The sequence below is a fragment of the Pempheris klunzingeri genome, chromosome 5, assembly GCF_042242105.1.
Source record: "Pempheris klunzingeri isolate RE-2024b chromosome 5, fPemKlu1.hap1, whole genome shotgun sequence".
In the NCBI taxonomy this organism is placed as follows: domain Eukaryota; kingdom Metazoa; phylum Chordata; class Actinopteri; order Acropomatiformes; family Pempheridae; genus Pempheris; species Pempheris klunzingeri.
In genome coordinates, this window is record NC_092016.1 from 418,015 (window position 1) to 438,851 (window position 20,837).

Sequence of the window (20,837 nt, forward strand, 5' to 3'; positions counted from 1 at the left end):
TGAACCAACAAAGTTGTGCTGCGACACTGTGGAAGGATGGATGTGAACAGTTACATAATAAGGTTAGAAATTATTGACATGAACATCTATGACGTTCACTGTGCCACCAGAACAACTGACATTAAAAACATGAATTCAGTTTCCTCTGTTCTGTCTTTAACCGCTGAAAAACTAGATTAGATTAGATTAGATAGACTTTATTGATCGCCCATAGGGGGAAATTTACATATTACAGCAGCAACAGAGGCAGATAAGCAGTAATAGAGAGAAAAGAAATAAAATAAGCAACAGAAAAATTTAGTTTTGTTGTAAAAAGTTTCATTGAGGCTTTTAAATTCAGCTTAGTATAAATTAATGTTTCCTCCTCTAACATTTACAGATTGTTTCATGATTAATGTAAATTCATACAACTCCAATTTAAATAGTTTTAATGTCATTAATTTAGATTTAAAAGTATTGACAATCATATTACGTTGATTTAGAGGCAAATTTTACATATTTGAGATTCTGGCTTTCACAGTGTGATTTAATAATTGTACTAAAACACATCGGCAGGCTGGATGTCATTTAAACGAGAAACTAAATATACAAAATAAACTTACAGTAATAATTTAGGATCTGAAATCACTTTAGAGAGCGCAGAGCTGGTGATTTTATGTCTTATCTCAATAGTTTTTGTTTTTCTGGGGGGAAACTTTGTCCTGATTCTGAGAGTTTCTCATTCGGTCTCTCAGGATGTTTATTATTCATCACATAGGCGGAAACCGTCTGTGTTCAGGGAAGTGGAGTTTCCGAGCAGGCCATGAATGCAGCGCGGGGATCAGCCTGGAGGACTGAGAGAAACTCAGCAGCGACACAAACAGAAGCAGCGAAGAAGAACAAGTTCTCCCGACCATGGCACGTCCGCGGGCTTATTGATCCCGATTATCGGTCGTGTTGATGTCGGAGAACAACTCTGAGCGGCGGAATTAGTCAAAGTGTCGCTTTTGGCGCGGAGACGGACTTCTGCTTTCAGTCGGATGGAAGGAGAGAGTGAGACAGGTCGGTGTTAGCGGACGGACAGACGGTTTATTAACGGACAGTCGGCGCGTCTCCGGTTCAATGTCCACGTTAAACAGCGCGGAGGAGCTGGACTTCCGGCTGAGCTTTGAGGACGACGGCGCGCGCTCGGCAGGTAACTCCGACTCCGTCCGCAGCCGTTAGTTAGCCTGGTAGCCGCGCCAAGCTAGCGGCAGTTAGCAGCCACACCGGAAGCTGAGCACGGGGGCTTCAAAGTAAAAGCCCCTGCTGGTACTGTTGTTCACAGTGTGAAGGTAGAACAAGTCCCGCAGAGGTTCTGTGGTTCTGGGGGTTCATTTCTATAAAAATAAGCAAATTAAAGAACAGATAGTTTGTGGTTCCTGCTACTCTGCCCCAGGTGCATGCTGGTCCTACACCTGCCTGCTGACCCCCTGTACAACCTAAAGGTAATCAATAAAGCAGAGAAATTACAATCTAACTCAAGAAACAAGAAGGTGCAGATCTGCTTTAAATAAAGCAAACCTCAGGTGAGCTGAGCTCAGTAGTGCTTCTTATTAATAATATATTAATAATACAACTGAAACACAACATGCAGGTAATTAAATGTCTGAAATGTAACTGAACAACTCGTTCAGAGTTAAAACTTCAGTATTACAGGAAACAGTGAAATGGACAGAAGCCAGAACAGAAAGAACATTTTAATGCTTCTGAGTGTTTTACTTCTAAACTGGCTTAAAACAACTGTTGCATACATGTTGGCTCGCCATTAGAGACGCGGGCTTTTACTTTGAAAAGTGTAGTCGGAAGTGGGGTCGTGTTGTTTTGGCGGATGTGACACCTCCAGGTGTCTGTTGGTGGGTTCAGGTGACTTTTAAAACGTTCAACAGGAGGAAGAGAAGTGAGTGACTGAGGCTCCTGGGAGCTGATCACAGCCATTGATCACAGCCACTGATCAGTCTGAATGTATTGATCAGCCTTTGGTCTTTTCTGATGTGAATGATCACTAATCATTCATGACTCACTAATCACCTATCAGGGAGAAGTATCCATCCACACTGTTTGATCCTGTTTTTGTCTGAACATCTGATCAATAACGTTAGAAAGTAGAGAGAGACTCCCTCCACAGGTTGACAGGTGGAGCTGACTCCAAACCAAAGATCAGGTCTGAAAGGATCCATTTATTTATCAGCTGATCACTTTGATAGACAGCTTCTCCAATAAGGGTGGGTCAAAGATCAGAGGATCAATAACATGATCAGAGTTCATCCTGAGGGGAGCATGAATGTCTGAGCCACAGACCATCAGAGAGACAGACAGGCAGAGAGATAGAAACACACAGAGACACAGGCAGGCAGACAGATAGACAGGGAGAGAGACAGAGAGAGACAGGCAGACAGACAGACAGACAGACAGGGAGAGAGACAGGCAGACAGACAGAGAGACAGGGAGAGACACAGGCAGGCAGACAGACAGACAGACAGAGAGAGAGACAGGCAGACAGATAGACAGGGAGAGAGACAGGCAGACAGACAGACAGGGAGAGAGACAGGCAGACAGATAGACAGGGAGAGAGACAGGCAGACAGACAGAGAGACAGGCAGACAGATAGACAGACAGACAGACAGAGAGACAGAAACACACAGAGACACAGGCAGGCAGACAGATAGACAGGGAGAGAGACAGATAGATGCCTGTCTGCCATCAGCAGGTTTTACTTCCTGGTTTTCTAACTGCTCGGTGGCGTCCAGCTGGCAGCGGGCATCGCCCCCCCCAGTCCCTGGGGAGGGGGGTTGAGGTGGCTGTTGGCTGTTGAACTGCCCCCCCCACACAGTTGCTGCTTTGACGCCTCTTTTGCATGAAGGAGTGAGAGCGAGAAACAGGAGTATTAATAGTGTGTGTGTGTGTGTGTATTAATAATCAATAATAGATACACACCACAGCCACAGTGACAACATGGTCCTGTCAATCAAAAGTTAACAGAAGGAATATTTACTTTTCTTTAATATAAAATGTTGAACAATAATTAAGTTTAAATATTTTCTTTGGTATCAGACGTCTGATCGATCAATCTATTAAACTGATTAACAGCCTTCATTCAAATCAAATACAGTTCAAAGTGCGTTAATGATGGACGTTAAAAATGGATTTAGATAATAACAGATCAATAATAAGAGCAAAAAAGATCAAATGTTAAAATAGAATCAAATATTTAAGATCAATAAAATGTTAATAAAACAAAAATGATGTTAATCAATAAAAAGTTAAAGTATTTCAGCTTCAGACTCTGGTTGGTGTTTTATTATATGATGTAATAATGATTAGTTATATACTAGTTAGTGGAACCAGGTGATGCTGTTAGTTACCTGTCAGGTGACGAACACAAACCGTCTCACGTCTGATTTGCTCGTCAGTTCGTCTCACAGGTCCGGACGTGAGGACGCCTCCCTCGGCCGAGCGGCCCGTCCTGCTCGAGCTGCAGAGCCCCCCCCCATGTTTCCCCACGGTGAACGACTACCAGCATGTGGGCTACCAGGGGCCCCAGTACGGAGCCCAGGGGAACCCCCGAGCCTTCGACTGCCCCAGTATCCAGATCACCTCTATAGCTCCGAACAGCCACGTGGAGCCGGGCGGCGGGCGGGACGTTTTGGTGGTGGGCGGGGCGGAAGGCGGTTACCCCGACACATCCTGGTCCAGAGACCAGCTCTACCTGCCCCTGGACCCCTGCTACCGGGACCAGGTCCTCTGCCCGAGCCCCTGCAGCAGCCTGTCCTCCAGGAGCTGGATGTCCGACCTCTCCTCCTGCGAGTCCTTCTCCCACGTCTACGACGACGTGGACGGGGAGCTGCACGACGCCTCCCGTCTCACCCTGGGGTCCCCGCTCGGCTCGCCGCTGGGCTCCCCGGGCTGCGGGGGCGGGGCCTTTGGGGTGGAGCTGTGGCAGCAGAAGTACCAGCATCCTCTGGCCTTCAGCCCGGCGCTGTCACCTCATCAGTCGCCGCGTCAGTCGCCGTGCCACTCCCCTCGCACCAGTGTCACCGAGGAGAGCTGGCTGAACCGCCGGCCCACCTCCAGGTACACGCCAACATGGCCTCCAGATCAGGGACTTAATTAGGTGGAGACGTGGAGCAAAAAGATTAAAGGGTCACTCCACTGTTTCTCCCCCTGGTCCTCTGTGTCCACATCCTGGTGTCTGAAGGACTGGTAGGTAGTAAAAGTGTTGGAACGTGATCCTTTGGGACAACTGCACCTGATCACAGTAGGTCCACTAAAAGAGCTTGTTTGATCCACTGACAGGCTCAGAGTGTTATTCTAAGTGTGTGACAGCATCATGGAAAGGATCCCTACAGAGAGAGACCTGGAAGATCCTTTTGGTTTAACCACAAACAGCACACACACCAGACTACATTCACTAAAACAGGGATTTTAGAGCTGCTGCTCTGCTGCTGCCTCCATCAGTGTCTGTGTTATTGAGTGTATAATACTGTGTTGGATCTGAACAAATCCTTTGAAACACCAAAGTTACAGATTTATCTCAAACCAACTAATTGATAGAGGCAGCGGTTGAACAACAAATACTGTGTAAAATTACCCATTTTGTCAATAGAGTCTGGTGGGTTTGAAGAGAGTGACATATCGGCTGTTTCTTCCTATTACAGAAGCAATTCCTAAACTCGAGGCAGTCGGAGTTTCCGGTCTACTGTTGTCTAGATCGAGTTTGTGTAGACCAGCAACTCCTCTGTTCTGTCAGGTTAAATGACTGTTTTTACGTAGGGAGTCTGGTGTGTGTGATGGTGTGTCTCTCTCTGTAGGGATCCTTTCCATAATGCTGTCACACACTTAGAATAACACTCTGAGGTGATCTACTGGACCAGTTCCAACACTTTCACTAGCCACCAGTCATTCAGACTCCAGGATGTGGACACAGAGGACCAGGGGGAGAAACAGTGGAGTTCTCCTTTAAAGAACCTTTTTCCCCCTGAGTACCGCCTCTCAGGTTACATACAGACCTCACTGTTTCCACCCAGCATACACAAAACACACACAAGGCCGGGCAGCCAACAGTGACACAACAGTTAGCACCAATAAAAGGAGTCTTACAGAGACGTGATATTAAAGCGCTGCGGTTCGTTTCCATCTGGAATATTGGTGGAGTTTTACAGTCGAATATCATGAGATGATTATTATATAGTTTAAAAACACCAACACACTTTAGTTCTGTCCAGGACGTTTGTCTCAAAGCTTTGGGTCAGATGTTGAATATGAAAGTGAGTGATTAGTAACATCCTGATAATCCTGACTGGACTTCCTTCTCAGGCCGTCCTCCAGACCGACCTCCCCCTGCGGGAAGAGGCGCCACTCCAGTGCTGACCCCCACGCCCGCTCGCCCTCCCCCCACCGCTCCCCCAGCCCTACGCCGGGCGCCTCTCCGCGGGGCAGCGTGACGGACGACACCTGGGTGGGAAGCCCCGCCGGCGCTCTGGGGCCCCTCCTGATGTCCGGCCACCAGGAGCTGGATGTCCCCTCCAAGACCAGGAGGACGTCAGGGAGCCAGCTGGGCGCGCTGGCCGGTCAGGGGGACCCGGGACTGGAGCCCTTCCTGGACTCCCCCGGGGAGGAGGGACGTGAACAGGACGGCCTGGCCGAGCTCTTCCTTCAGGTGCCGTCCCACTTCAACTGGAACAAACCCAAACCAGGAAACGCTCCTCTGTTCAGGTGGGGTTACTTCACCAGTCATCACTTCTTTGAAACGTGCCTCTTCTCTGAAAATCAGCCCGTTTTTGTTTTTTAATCATTTATGGTTCTAATTTCCTCCAGCTGGAGTGAAAGGGATGTTATGGAGTAATGGAGCTCTCCTGTGTTTTTATACTTTGGCTCTATTTGTTCACATCCTGGCGTCTAAATGACTGTAACTGCATCTCTTCAAAGCCACCAGACTCCATTGACAAAAGCAGTAATTTTACTTCATGGAACACAGGAGCTGCTGCTTCGTGTTATTTTGTGACTTTGGTGCTTTAAAGGGTGTGTACGTGCTTTAAAGGGTTAGTTCAGATCCAACACACCCTAACAAACACACTGACTGATGGAGCAGCAGCTCTAAAATCCCTGTTTTAGTGAATGTAGTCTGGTGTGTGTGCTGTTTGTGGTTAAACCAAAAGGATCTTCCAGGTCTCTCTCTGTAGGGATCCTTTCCATGATGCTGTCAGCTTCCTACAATTAGAACAATTAGAAAAACAATAGTCGTCTCGCCGTATCTGATCATTCTCTGCCTCCAGGACCTCGTCGCCCCCCCCTCTGGACTGGCCTCTGCCCGGCCAGTTTGACCAGTGTGAGCTAAAGCTGGAGGTCCAGCCCAGATCGTACCACAGGGCGCATTACGAGACGGAGGGCAGCAGAGGGTCCATCAAGGCAGCGACTGCAGGACATCCTGTCGTCAAGGTAACACACTCAGTTTGACTTCAGGAAATCTTCCATCTCAACTCCTGTGGGCTCTGAGCAACTGTTTCCACAGGTTTAGTTTAGTTTAGTGGGTGTTACAGGTTACAGTGATGGGGGGGGGGGGCTCAGGTCGTGTTTGAGGTCCGGTGGCCCGGCGGGATCAGAGAACAGCAGCAGGCTGAGGCACGTGAAGCTTCGTCAAGGCCTCGTATGTAACGGACACCAGCGGGCTATTCTGGGCGTCACGCTCTCAGACGGGCTTCCTGCTGCAGATCTCAGCGGGCGCAGGACACAGAACCACAGAACTAACCAGAACTAACCAGAACTAACCAGACATCAGGACACAGAACCACAGAACTAACCAGAACTAACCAGAACTAACCAGACATCAGGACACAGAACCACAGAACTAACCAGAACTAACCAGAACTAACCAGACATCAGGACACAGAACCACAGAACTAACCAGAACTAACCAGACATCAGGACACAGAACCACAGAACTAACCAGAACTAACCAGACATCAGGACACAGAACCACAGAACTAACCAGAACTAACCAGAACTAACCAGAACTAACCAGACATCAGGACACAGAACCACAGAACTAACCAGAACTAACCAGAACCACAGAACTAACCAGAACTAACCAGAACTAACCCGACGTCGTGTGTTTACTTGAATTCATTTTACAGAATCCTGCTGTGAAAGAATCAACTTTTACACGTTCAGATGATTTGATCTTTTATTATTTATTCACTTTATCATCATTTACTCATCATAACATGATCAGGATGAACATATTTAGAACATGTTCTAATAAGGTTCACCAGGTGTGTGTGTGTGTGTGTGTGTGTGTGTGTGTGTTCACCAGGTGTGTGTGTGTGTGTGTGTGTGTGTGTGTGTGTTCACCAGGTGTGTGTGTGTGTGTGTGTGTGTGTTCACCAGGTGTGTGTGTGTGTGTGTGTGTGTGTGTGTGTTCACCAGGTGTGTGTGTTCACCAGGTGTGTGTGTGTGTGTGTGTGTGTGTGTGTGTGTGTGTGTGTGTTCACCAGGTGTGTGTGTGTGTGTGTGTGTGTTCACCAGGTGTGTGTGTGTGTGTTCACCAGGTGTGTGTTCACCAGGTGTGTGTTCACCAGGTGTGTGTTCACCAGGTGTGTGTGTTCACCAGGTGTGTGTGTGTGTGTGTGTGTGTGTTCACCAGGTGTGTGTGTGTGTGTGTGTGTGTGTGTTCACCAGGTGTGTGTGTGTGTGTGTGTGTGTTCACCAGGTGTGTGTGTTCACCAGGTGTGTGTGTTCACCAGGTGTGTGTGTGTGTGTGTGTGTGTGTGTTCACCAGGTGTGTGTGTGTGTGTGTGTGTGTGTGTGTGTGTTCACCAGGTGTGTGTGTTCACCAGGTGTGTGTGTGTGTTCACCAGGTGTGTTTGTTCACCAGGTGTGTGTTTCATTCGATGTGTGTTTCCAGCTGAACGGATACAGCGAGCAGCCGGTCAGCCTGCTGCTGTTCATCGGCACCGCGGACGACCGCTACCTCCGCCCTCATTCCTTCTACCAGGTCCACCGGGTGACGGGGAAGATGGTCACCACCACCTGCCAGGAGAAACTGATGGGGGGCACCAAAGTCCTGGAGATCCCTCTGCTTCCAGAAAACAACATGTCCGCCAGGTAACAGAGGGACAAACACACTCACTTTAGCTCCCAGGTTACAGGAGCTGCTGGTCTGGTGCTGCTGCCACGACAACACAGACACACTGACTGATGGAGGTGGAGGTGGAGCAGAGCAGCAGCTCCTGAGTCCTGGGAGCTAAAATCCCTGTTTTTGTGAATGGAGTCTGGTGTCTACGTACACAAGCTAACAAACCACTGCAGCACATGTAGACGTCACAGGAACGTGAAGTTGTCTCCCGGTTTTCTGTCCCACAGCATCGACTGCGCCGGCATCCTGAAGCTGCGTAACGCCGACATCGAGCTGAAGAAGGGTGAGACGGACATCGGGCGGAAGAACACGAGGGTGCGCGTTGTGTTCAGGGCCACCGTCCCCCGGCCGGACGGCCGGATGCTGTGGCTGCAGGCGGCCTCTGTTCCTGTGGAGTGCTGTGAGTCACCTGCGGCATTCACACGGCACATTTACATCTCATTTGTGACTGCGTGACTTCCAGTGAGGTCACAGTGAGCGGAGGGTGAGCTGGGGGGGGGGGGGGGGGGGTCATCTGCATTTGGAAACCAGATTACAGCCGAACGAGCAGAGGAGGAAGCTCGGGGGGGGTTCAGGGTTTGCTTCATGGTTCATAGATCGTAATCAGGGAGGTTTTTGTTCTCCCGCTGGGTGAACGTTTCCTCTGTCAGGACGTGTGCTCGTGATGGAGGCGGTCATGTGACCCACCACACGTCTGTGCTGTGTTTCAGCCCAGCGCTCAGGCCAGGAGCTGCCTCAGGTGGAGAGCTTCAGCCCGGCCAGCGGCTCGGCGGACGGAGGAGACGAGCTGCTCATCAGCGGCTCCAACATGTCCGCCCAGTCCAGGGTGGTGTTTGCGGAGAAGGGCCCCGGTGAGGCCGTTAGCGCTTTCTCCTCGTTAAACAGCACATCGTCACCGCGCTGCTCCTGAACGACCACTTTAAATCACCACGTTTGTGTCCCTGCAGATGGCAGAGCTCTGTGGGAGACAGACGGCAGGTTTGTGCCGGAGAAAAGCAGCGGAGTGAGTTCAAACTTTATTTAACAGCTTTATTTAAAAAAACTGCATGAAAACACATTTTGTTCATAGATGAGATGAAGAACTGTCCTCTGGTTCTTGTAGTCCTCTGGTCCTCTGTCCTCTGGTTCTTGTAGTCCTCCGTCCTCTGTCCTCTGTAGTCCTCTGTCCTCTGTAGTCCTCTGTCCTCTGGTTGTTGTAGTCCTCTGTCCTCTGTAGTCCTCTGGTCCTCTGTCCTCTGTCCTCTGTAGTCCTCTGTCCTCTGGTTCTTGTAGTCCTCTGTCCTCTGTAGTCCTCTGTCCTCTGGTTCTTGTAGTCCTCTGTCCTCTGGTTGTTGTAGTCCTCTGTCCTCTGTAGTCCTCTGTCCTCTGGTTCTTGTAGTCCTCTGTAGTCCTCTGGTTGTTGTAGTCCTCTGTCCTCTGGTTCTTGTAGTCCTCTGTCCTCTGGTTGTTGTAGTCCTCTGTCCTCTGTAGTCCTCTGTAGTCCTCTGGTTCTTGTAGTCCTCTGTAGTCCTCTGGTTCTTGTAGTCCTCTGTCCTCTGGTTCTTGTAGTCCTCTGTCCTCTGGTTCTTGTAGTCCTCTGTCCTCTGGTTCTTGTAGTCCTCTGTCCTCTGGTTCTTGTAGTCTTCGGGTGCGTCCTTCACGTGTTTCTGTCTCCAGTCCAGCATCGTGGTGGAGGTTCCTCCGTACCATAAGAAGACGTCGGCTCCGGTCGAGGTCCAGTTCTACGTCTCAAATGGGAAGAGAAGAAGAAGTCTGACGCAGAGCTTCACTTACCTGCCTGCAGGTGGGCGTGTCCTCAAACAGGAGCACTGGGACACGGACTGCATCTCCCACAATCCACCTGGCTTCTCTCTGGCGTCCTGCCAACTGCCCTCCCTTGGCCGAGCGCTCGGCCCCGACCCGCTTTATTACGACTCCTGTGACGTCCCAGTGCATTGTGGTCCTCCTTCCCACGGCGTGCCTCGTCTTCATCACCCCCCTCCCTCCTTAATGTTTCCTCACACCTCCTCTTCCTCCTCCGCCCCCCTTCACCCCTCTCAGACCTCCATCCAGCCTCCTCAGACCTTCACTGCCCCCCCTCAGACCTCTTCCGCCCCCCTTCACCCCTCTCAGACCTCCATCCAGCCTCCTCAGACCTTCACTGCCCCCCCTCAGACCTCCTCCGCCCCCCTTCACCCCTCTCAGACCTCCATCCTGCCTCCTCAGACCTTCACTGCCCCCCCTCAGACCTCCTCCGCCCCCCTTCACCCCTCTCAGACCTCCATCCTGCCTCCTCAGACCTTCACTGCCCCCCCTCAGACCTCCTCCGCCCCCCTTCACCCCTCTCAGACCTCCATCCTGCCTCCTCAGACCTTCACTGCCCCCCCTCAGACCTCCTCGGTCCCCCACCTGATCCCCACCATGCCTCCCCAGGCCTCCCCCCTCCAGACCTTCACCATCCCCCCCGCCGCCTCTGGTGGACCTCAGCCTGAAGCCTCCACGTCTCTCAGCTCCAGAGCCAGAGGAGGCTTTGGGACCCTTCCCACCCCCCAGAAGGACTCTCTCCTCCCTGGCCCAGGGGGGGCGCTGAGCATCAAGGAGGAGCCAGAAGACCCCCCCCCGAACCTGAGCTCCCTGGGCCTCCAGGAGATCACTCTGGATGATGGTAGGAGGCCGGGCGTCTTTGTTACAGTGCTACTGCTACTAGATACCACTACTAACTACTACTACTACTAACTACTGATAACTACTACTACTACTAACTACTACTAACTACTACTACTACTACTAACTACTGATAACTACTACTACTACTACTACTACTACTAACTACTGCTAACTACTACTAACTACTGATAACTACTACTACTACTACTAACTACTACTACTACTAACTACTGATAACTACTACTACTACTAACTACTACTAACTACTGATAACTACTACTACTACTACTAACTACTACTACTACTAACTACTGATAACTACTACTACTACTAACTACTACTAACTACTACTAACTACTACTAACTACTGCTAACTACTACTAACTACCTGATAACTACTACTACTACTAACTACTACTAACTACTGATAACTACTACTACTAACTACTACTACTAATAACTACTACTACTACTACTACTAACTACTGATAACTACTACTACTACTAACTACCAATAACTACTACTACTACTACTACGACTACTACTAACTACTACTAACTACTGCTAACTACTACTAACTACTGCTAACTACTACTACTACTAACTACTGCTAACTACTGCTAAGTACTGTGAGTGTGAGCTGGTTAATAATAGCAGCTTCCTGTGTGTGTTGCTGGTCAGACGAAGGTTAAATGTGTTGCTGTACCACAGTTGGGGGGGGTGAGGGGGGGGGGCAGCAGCTGTTGTCAGGACCCTGCCCCCCCCCTCACCCCCTCATTTATTTAAGTCCTGGAGAGAGAAAAACATTTGGCAGGGGGGCCGAGGATCTACTGGGGGTTCACTCTGCTGTGTCTAACCCTACCTGTCTACCTGTCTACCTGTCCACGTCCACGTCCAGGTGTGTAAATGACTGGCAGGTGAGCACACTGACGGCCGGCCTGTCAGCTAAAATCCCTGTTTTTGTCAATGGAGTCTGGTGTGTTTGGGTTATGTTGCAGCCCGTTTGGTGGCTGCTGGCTGAGGTGATCTACTGGACCAGTTCCACACTTTTACTACCTACCAGTCACTCAGACACCAGGACGTCTTCTTACCCCTCTCCCCACTCTCTGCCCCTGTGTGTGTGTGTGTGTGTGTGTGTGTGTGTGTGTGTGTGGGGGGGGGGGGGGCTTCAGGTTTCACAGCAGGTCTATGTTTAGCCTGAAGGGAGCAGCTTTATTATTGCTGCTGATGATAATAAACACAACCTGCAGCGCCGGTTTATGGCGTCCTGTCAGGTCGGGGTCATTAACGGATTAGTCAGTAATCAGACGCTGCTGCGCCGCATCAGGACACTTTATCTCTCCTACGGGCTCACAGACGTCCAGACGCTCCACCACATGTCACAGACGTCCAGACGCTCCACCACATGTCACAGACGTCCAGACGCTCCCTCTGCTGGCCGCCATGTCTGCTGCACCGCCTCTGTTAGCAACAAGCTGCTGATGAGTCTAAAGAAGGGACGAGGGTCTCTGAGAGTTTGTGAGACTGATTCATGGCTTCACTTTGAGGTTGGATCGGCGTCATGGCGTTCGGCCTTGTGTTTTCTCTTGTGAAGCTTGTCCTCTGAGGGTGTCCAGACGTTCTCTTTTAAACGCCCCCCCCCCCCCCCCCCGTATGTTACTGTTTGACCTGAATGTTATACTTTTGTATGTTTCTGCTCATTTCAACAACAAAACGTCTGTTTCATGTTATTTTCTGTGACGGTTACCATGGAGACACGTCTGCTGCACGCCATCCACCTGTAATCCTCCCAGCATGCACTGGGCCAGCAGCGTGGACAGGTTACCGGTCTGTCTCACGACTTTCAGGGTTTATGATTTTTAACCACCTAGCAACCTCATAGCAACCACTCCAAACCCCCCAGGCTGTGCTCAGCGGTGCGTTTAGTGACTCTCTCAGTTCCACTTTATATTTAATGCTGATTTGTGTATCAAAGTGAAAATAACTGAAGCTCCACTGACTGATCCGTCAGAGAACTAAACATCCAGCCCTCTGTCCTCTCATCTAATCAATAATCACGTCTCCTGCTTGTTTGTTGTTGCAGTGAACGAGATCATCGACAGGGACATCGGCAGTCTGAGCAGCGGCGCCCTGCCCGACCAGTTTGACCAGTACCACCAGTACGACTGGGAGCAGAAACCCGGCGCCGCCGCTCCGCCGTACTGTGGAGGCCCTCAGTAGCTCCACCGCTGTTCTTCTTCTACTGTTCGCTTTCTGGACAGAAACAAACCGACGGTCACGTTTGCACAAACTGATCCTCAAGTGCCTGAGAACCAATCAGCAGCCTCCGACGGGCCGCCGCCTCGTCTCATCGTCAGGGTATCACATTACTGTTTCCTCATCTGACTCAGGAAGAGACTACTAACCAAAGATTTTTTAGCTTTTCATGACGAATTCGAATGTAGAATCCAACCAAAGGGCTGTAACTCAAAGAGCTTTAAAGGGTCACTCCCCTGTTTCCCCCCATGATCCTCTCTGTCCACATCCTGGTGTGTGAGTGACTGGTAGGTAGTAAAAGTGTTGGAACTGGTCCAGTAGATCACCTCAGCCAGCAGCCACCAAACGGGCAACATGGAAGATCCTTTTGGTTTAACCACAAACAGCACACACACCAGACTACATTCACTAAAACGGGGATTTTAGAGAACAGGAGTGAGGAAGTGTGTTTTAAAAACTTTGTTTGGTTCCAACACAACATTTGTGTAACACAGTAACACTCTGACTGATGGAGGCAGCAGCAGACCAGAGAACTAAAATCCCTGTTTTAGTGAATGTAGTCTGGTGTGTGTGCAGAGAGCGATATAACGGCTGTTTGTGGTTAAACCAAAAGGATCTTCCATGTTGCCCGTTTGGTGTCTGCTGGCTGAGGTGATCTACTGGACCAGTTCCAACACTTTTACTACCTACCAGTCACTCAGACACCAGGATGTGGACACAGAGGACCAGGGGGAGAAACAGTGGAGTTCTTTATTGTCACAACAATCAGTGACAAAGTCACACAAAAAAGAGAAATTCTGTCATTATTTATTGGCCGATTAATTATGAAATCTATTTTTGATACTGTGGATGTGGTCCAGTAAAGACTTGAGTCCTTCAGCTGATCATTTCTGTTTTTATAGCTTGGTTTTACTGTCTGTACGTTTCCACACTTGATGCTGTTCTGCTGTGAAGCTTCAGATGCTGAAATCTAGAAATGTGTCGTCAGGTTGAAGTAAAACGAAGGAAACCAACATGTGACGCTGGTGAGTTTTAAAGTCTTTATTCTGTTTCTGGGACTTCAGAACCAGCGTTTCTCCTGCAGGACACCGTTTGAGGCACGTTGAGCTCAGAGCAGCTGCACTGCCCAGCTGTTAAAGGGTAAATCTGCACTAAACCACGGGGGGGGGGGGGGGGCCTGCTGCTCTATTTCCATCCCTCTCCTCCGCTTCACATCAGTCATTTACATTCAGACGGTAAACACACTTCCTGTGGAGCACTTTCAGCAGATCATTTACATTTTCTTCTTTTGGCTCCTTTTCTACAACAGAAGCTTCCTGATCTGCTGAAAGTAGTACAGAGCTGGGGGGGGGCAGTAAACCCTTAGTTAGTCAGTGAACCACATGGCTTCACCTTGGGCCCCCCCCCCTTAATGTTCAGCATGTCTCTGGTCCAGCGTCGCCCATCACGGGTGGCGCCAACAGTGATGTCACAGCGTCCTGGAGGACACCTCGGCATCACTGCAGCCAGGCGGAGCCCTGAAGAGCTGCTGGTCGGGGTCGGCCTGAACGAAGCAGAACTCCTCCACGGCCGATCCGGATCCGTCCGTCCAGCAGCTGTTCCTGCAGGTATAAACCAGCACCGTCCCAAACTCCAGCTCCGCCTCCGCGCCGCCACCTCCGGCCCTCTGCAGCAGGCTGACCAGAGCCGGCATCAGCTGCAGCTCGAACGTCCTGGGTCCTCCACAGGCGCCGCACGCCGACACCAGCCGATCCATGTTTGGCGGCGGCTCGGAGATGAAGAGCGGCTTCCCGCCGTGACAGTAGCGCAGGATCTGCTGGGGGCAGAGCGAGATCCTCTTCATGAACCTGGAGAAGACGGCGTCTCCGTGTCGGGCTCTCGTCTTCTCGTACTTCTCCTCTCCGCCGCCGCCCTCCAGCTCTCCCACCGCCACCCCCTCCCTCCTCTCGTACTCCCTCAGCAGCTCCTGAGCGTGCCGCAGGTCGTCTTCCTCGCCGCACAGATCCGCCTCCTCCACCACACTGATGAAGAACGGGCGGAGGACGGGGGCCTCCTCCTGGGCCCCTCCCAGACTCAGAGCCTGAAGACGGCTGCCGACGTCCGTCTCACCGGCTGCTGGAGGACAAGAAACCATCAAAACACGTCTGACCCCAATATTACAGCTTCAGGTTCAGTGAACTGCAGCAGAAACATCCTCAGGTTCTTTAGACAGCTTTTATTGATTAAAGGACAAGTCCACTGTTTCTACTGTCCACATCCTGCTGTCTGAACGACTGGTAGGTAGTGAAGCTCTCTGCTCACACACCAGACTACATTCACAAAATCATTTCACATCACAGAACAAAAGAGCTGCTGCCTCCAGTTTGTTTGTTATTTTGTGACTTTGGTGTTTTAAAGCGTTAATTTGGATCCAACACAATATTTGTGTAACACACACACACACACACACACACACACACACACACACACACACACACACTCTGACTGATGGAGCAGCAGCTCTAAAATCCCTGTTTTAGTGAATGGAGTCTGGTGTGTGTGTGTGTGTGTGTGTGTGTGTGTGTGTGTGTGTGTGTGTGTGTGTGTGTGTGTGTGTGTGTGTGTGTGTGTGTCAGGTCCCCTGTGGGATGTGGTGGAGCAGGAAGTACCTGTAGGACACACACCAGTGAGGTCCCATGCTGCTGCTGCCTCCCCCTGACCCTGGTGGTTTTCCTTCACCCTTCCTCCCCCCCACTGCTCTTCCTCCTCCCCCTCCATCCCCCAGTCATCGGCGGTGTCGCACCAGTCGGTGGCCGACAGAGGAGCCTCCTGAGCCGGGGGCCGGCTGGGTGTCCGCGCCGCCTCCTCCAGGCTCTGAGAGCGGAGCAGCGTCCAGCCCTCCGGCCCGCCGCTGCACCCCGCGCCCGGGCAGGCGAACAGGTGGAGGGTTCTGTGGTAGGGGGAGGCCTCCAGGGGGCAGTACACCTGGACCACGAGGGCCGACGGGGCTCCGCAGCGACGGCAGCGGGGACACCTCCGGGAGACGGCCGGGGGCCAGTCCGGCGGACCACCGACCTTGTTGGTCAGGTAGGAGGACCGGTACCGGTTCGGGTCCAGCTCTCCGTCACACAGACCGATCAGAGTCCGCTCCGGGGAGGGGGACGCCATCTCTCACATGTCCGCAGCAGGAAGTGGGATCCGGGGTCCGTCACCAAAATATGACCGGCAGCTCGGTGACAGTTTGAATGAATCCGTGGAAAAGAGCCGGAAGCGGCCAGAAAAGTGTTAATGAGGAAGAACTGAAGAAAACACGGTTTAAACTGAGAGCTCCGGGTCCTTTTGACTGACAAACGTTCCTACCGGAACTGTAGTTATAGTGACGGAACCAAAACAGTGATGTTATATCCGCTCAGGGGACTTTAGTTTTCAAAATAAAACCCTTGTGTTTACACAGTGGCACAGATATTGATAAGAGAACAGAACAGGTAGTCTGGAAGTCTTCAGTTTAGAAGTGCAGCACAAAGAATATAAATATACAAACATATGAATAAAATAAATGAGGTAATGAACGAGAAGGCAGCAGCAAAGCTCTTAAATAAAACTATGAGAATGGTGACGAGTCGGCATGGCAACAGTAGAACAACATAACAAAACACCAGACCTGCAGCAGTGTGTAGACTTCCCTACAAACAGAATATAACATCAGTGTAATCTGGATCCATTAATGTGTCGGACTGTGGAACTGATCTGGATCCATTAATGTGTCGGACTGTGGAACTGATCTGGATCCACATGTTCAATTCTGAAAAAAGCTCATTAAGTTTTGACCTGGGCAGGTGTGCTGCTGTCCCTGTTAGAGAGACCTACTTCCTACCTCCTACCTCCTACACCCTACTTCCTACCTCCTACACCCTACCTCCTACCTCCTACCTCCTACCTCCTACACCCTACCTTCTACCTCCTACCTCCTACACCCTACTTCCTACCTCCTACACCCTACCTTCTACCTCCTACCTCCTACCTCCTACCTCCTACCTTCTACCTCCTACCTCCTACCTGGTCACACAGGAGGTTTGATCCTTCCCTGTGGTTTCTGGAGCTGTTGAAGCCTGAAGATAAAATCTGGGCTCATTTAAATGGGAGAAAAAGACTCAGCAGATTTGGGCCTTAAACAGAATCTCAGTGGTTTCAAACTCTGTAACGGACTAAAGGTGTTCTTCAGGTGTTCTCGTTGCTGATGTCGGCTCGTACCCGTTGCTCCCTCCTGGTTGGACCGATCTCCATCCTCTTTGTAAATCACACTTTAATGGTTAAACCCCAGTCCTGTCGCTCTCTGCACACACACAGAAACAGGGATTCTACCTTTGTGCTCTATGTTGTGTCCCTTTTACTTCTGTTCATCGTGTGTCTGTGATTCTCTGTTTCATGTTTGTCTCACATTCAGCTCCAGATTCCTTCTTTGCTCTCTCAAAGCCGCCAGACTCCATTGACCAAAACAGGGATTTTAGCTCACAGGACTCAGGAGTTTATCTGACTTTGGTGTGTTTATTTCTTTCTTTCTCCAGTTTGAAGCCTTTTCTCACTGATTCTGGAACAGACACCAGGATGTGGACAGAGAGTCTCACCACACAGACCCTGTTCCATGACATAACACCTTAAAACTGTGAAATGAGACTTTAACTACCTGTGAAATTAAAACATGAACTGGTTGGAGAATCTTCCAAAAGCTTCCAGCAGCAAGAGAGAAAACTCTAAATCAGTTCAGAGGCAGGAAATAGAATCGGTGAGTTCCCGTCAGCTCGTGGTTCCGGTGAAGCGCCGATGTCCTCTTCGTCTCTGCGGCTCCTCAGTAACACCTGGTGGTGTTTCCCCTGAGGATTATTAAAGGACTTCTGATTCTGATTAAAACCTCCACCTGACTCAGGCTGCTGCTGCCAGCGGCTCCGCAAACAGTCAGTCAGTCAGTCAGTCATCAGTCATCAGTCAGTCAGTCATCAGTCAGTCAGTCATCAGTCATCAGTCAGTCATCAGTCAGTCAGTCTGCTTTCACTTCGTGTCCCATCGAACGTCCTGCTCACTTTTATCGGTCCGTTACCAGTTTTATGTCTGTGGCTTTAAATCTCGGCACAAAATCCATTTTTATAGACAGAAACATTCCCTTTTATTTCTTCTGTCAGTATTAGTTTTATTAAAGAATCGTCCCTCACTTCCTGGTTAAAGGTGCTGTGTAAGCTGACCTGTTATTATCTGTACATGGTAATAAGCCTTTAAACCAGAGCACACGGGGTACAGGGTTCAGGGTACAGGGTACTGAGTACAGGGTACAGGGTACAGGGTACAGGGTACAGGGTACTGAGTACAGGGTACAGGGTACAGGGTACTGAGTACAGGGTACTGAGTACAGGGTACAGGGTACTGAGTACAGGGTACTGAGTACAGGGTACGGGGTACAGGGTACTGAGTACAGGGTACTGAGTACGGGGTACAGGGTACGGGGTACAGGGTACTGAGTACAGGGTACAGGGTACTGAGTACAGGGTACAGGGTACTGAGTACAGGGTACTGAGTACGGGGTACAGGGTACGGGGTACAGGGTACTGAGTACAGGGTACAGGGTACTGAGTACAGGGTACAGGGTACAGGGTACTGAGTACAGGGTACAGGGTACTGAGTACAGGGTACAGGGTACTGAGTACAGGGTACAGGGTACAGGGTACTGAGTACAGGGTACTGAGTACAGGGTACAGGGTACTGAGTACAGGGTACTGAGTACAGGGTACGGGGTACAGGGTACTGAGTACAGGGTACTGAGTACGGGGTACAGGGTACGGGGTACAGGGTACTGAGTACAGGGTACAGGGTACTGAGTACAGGGTACAGGGTACTGAGTACAGGGTACTGAGTACGGGGTACAGGGTACGGGGTACAGGGTACTGAGTACAGGGTACTGAGTACAGGGTACGGGGTACAGGGTACTGAGTACAGGGTACTGAGTACAGGGTACTGAGTACAGGGTACAGGGTACAGGGTACTGAGTACAGGGTACAGGGTACTGAGTACAGGGTACTGAGTACAGGGTACAGGGTACAGGGTACTGAGTACAGGGTACAGGGTACTGAGTACAGGGTACAGGGTACAGGGTACTGAGTACATGGACTTTTTCACACTAAATCCTTTGTTTGTTTCCATTATTAAATTCCATTTCTGTTCTTTATTGTCGGTGGGAAGCCTGAAGCTTTATTGATGAAAGTGAGAAAAACCTCATGACATTTAAACCTGTTTTAAAGCCTCTCTTTCCAGACTCCACTGACAGAAACAGTTTTACCGAGAAGATCAGTTAGTTTGTTATTGTGTGACTCTGGTGTTGTAAAAAGAGAGTTCAGATCTAACATGAGATCTAAGAGCACACAGTCACACAGTCACACAGTCACACTGACTGACAGAGCAGCAGCTCCTGTGTCCTGGGAGCTAAAATGATGTTTTTGTGAATGGAGTCTGGTGTGTGTGCAGAGAGCGATGTTCACTGACAAAAACTTTTAGTGGACCCACTTTGACTTATTTACTAAAATCTGCATATAATGAAAAGTGATTCAGAACAGTGGACTGGCCCTTTACCTGTGAACCATGCTCTCCTCTGCAGGAACCACCTGACCAGGAGCATCAGGCCGACACACAGTCTGACTCCGCCCACTCAGCACAGACAGGAAGTGGGTCGGTTTCATACCAGAACCAACAGACTGGTTCTGCTGGTCCTTCTGGTCCTGCTGGTCCTTCTGGTCCTTCTGGTCCCAGATGAGGTCTTTGGATGAGTCGGACACTAAGAAATGAAAATGAAAATGACGACGTAGAAACTTCCTGATGATGACGACGGCTGTTCGGATCTGATCTGACCTCTAAAGACTTTTCCTCCTGAACTGAACTTTATTCTGAAAGGCACAGATCTCTTTTTGGCAACAAGTTTGACTTGTTTTATTGAAAGTTAAAGGGTCACTCCCCTGTTTCTCCCCCTGGTCCTCTGTGTCCACATCCTGGTGTCTGAGTAGGTAGGTAGTAAAAGTGTTGGAACTGGTCCAGTAGATCACCTGTCTGTTTGTTTACTGTATAAAAACCTTCTGCATTTTGAAACACAAACGTTTTTTTGGACTCAGATTTTGTGCAGAGACGTAAAAAGATGTTACCAATAAAATCTTAATGAGACGACGTCTGTTGTGTTTTTAGTGTTTGTGTTAAATGTGTTTCTGCCATCAGACGCTCAATCTGGATGAAGAAAGAATCACAGTCCTTTAAACCAAATCACAAACAGAAAGAACATCGAGACCCGACCATGAGTTTAGGAATCGTTTCTGTAAGAGGAACAAACAGCCGTTCTATCGCTCTCTGCACACACACCAGACTACATTCACTAAAACAGGCATTTTAGCTCACAGGACACAGGAGCTGCTGCTCTGCTGCCTCCATCAGGTAGTGTGTTTGTGTTATTGTGTGTCTTTGGTGTTTTAAAGGGGTAGTTCGGTTATTTTGCACAGCACACAGTAACACAGACACACTGACTGATGGAGGCAGCAGCTCCTGTGTCCTGTTCTCTAAAATCCCTGTTTTAATGAATGTAGTCTGGTGTGTGTGCTGTTTGTGGAAGAAGGATCTTCCAGGTCTCTCTCTGTAGGGATCCTTTAGTCTCATTGGCAGCCGTATTTGTGTTTAAGACATTAAAAAGTAGATTTTGCATGGTCTGGAACAGTCTGAGAAGATGCTGTGAAATAAAGGAAGTGGCCCTTGAGTGAGGAGTGTTGGCTCATGAATCAT

The 20,837-nt window shown here is 49.8% G+C and overlaps 2 protein-coding genes and 1 long non-coding RNA gene across 4 annotated transcripts; 2 read left to right on the plus strand and 1 right to left on the minus strand.

The window, feature by feature from the left end:
- Window positions 1-874: 874 nt before the first annotated feature.
- Window positions 875-14,068, plus strand: nfatc3b (nuclear factor of activated T cells 3b). The gene is made up of 10 exons (XM_070830216.1): window positions 875-1,174; window positions 3,432-4,092; window positions 5,335-5,733; window positions 6,294-6,456; window positions 7,922-8,121; window positions 8,380-8,552; window positions 8,863-9,003; window positions 9,100-9,155; window positions 9,809-10,796; window positions 12,883-14,068. The coding sequence occupies exons 1-10, from the start codon at window positions 1,102-1,104 to the stop codon at window positions 13,017-13,019; spliced, it is 2,991 nt and encodes a 996-aa protein (XP_070686317.1). The 5' UTR covers window positions 875-1,101; the 3' UTR covers window positions 13,020-14,068.
- A 13-nt stretch (window positions 14,069-14,081) lies between these two features.
- pdcd2l (programmed cell death 2-like) lies at window positions 14,082-16,220 on the minus strand. Of its 2 annotated transcripts, none has more exons than XM_070830218.1 (2): window positions 15,704-16,220; window positions 14,082-15,167 (listed from the first exon to the last, which is right to left on the minus strand). In XM_070830218.1, the coding sequence occupies exons 1-2, from the start codon at window positions 16,200-16,202 to the stop codon at window positions 14,524-14,526; spliced, it is 1,143 nt and encodes a 380-aa protein (XP_070686319.1). In that variant the 5' UTR covers window positions 16,203-16,220; the 3' UTR covers window positions 14,082-14,523. The 2 variants fall into 2 exon arrangements, with proteins under 2 accessions (XP_070686319.1, XP_070686318.1); XM_070830217.1 differs by having other exon boundaries at window positions 14,082-15,170.
- LOC139201016 (uncharacterized) lies at window positions 15,262-20,224 on the plus strand. Its single transcript, XR_011584307.1, has 3 exons — window positions 15,262-15,331; window positions 15,671-16,121; window positions 19,675-20,224. It is a non-coding gene; the product is annotated as an uncharacterized lncRNA (long non-coding RNA).
- The last annotated feature ends 613 nt before the right edge of the window (window positions 20,225-20,837 follow it).

Excerpts from the sequence above, each read along its gene's own strand:
- pdcd2l (XM_070830217.1), bottom strand. The coding sequence starts at position 16,202 with ATGGCGTCCCCCTCCCCGGAGCGGACTCTGATCGGTCTGTGTGACGGA. Across the intron at positions 15,171-15,703 it reads CACTGGTGTGTGTCCTACAG|CAGCCGGTGAGACGGACGTC; the intron begins GTACTTCCTGCT and ends CTTGTCCTCCAG.
- nfatc3b (XM_070830216.1), top strand. The coding sequence starts at position 1,102 with ATGTCCACGTTAAACAGCGCGGAGGAGCTGGACTTCCGGCTGAGCTTT. Across the intron at positions 6,457-7,921 it reads CAGGACATCCTGTCGTCAAG|CTGAACGGATACAGCGAGCA; the intron begins GTAACACACTCA and ends GTGTGTTTCCAG. Across the intron at positions 8,122-8,379 it reads GAAAACAACATGTCCGCCAG|CATCGACTGCGCCGGCATCC; the intron begins GTAACAGAGGGA and ends TCTGTCCCACAG.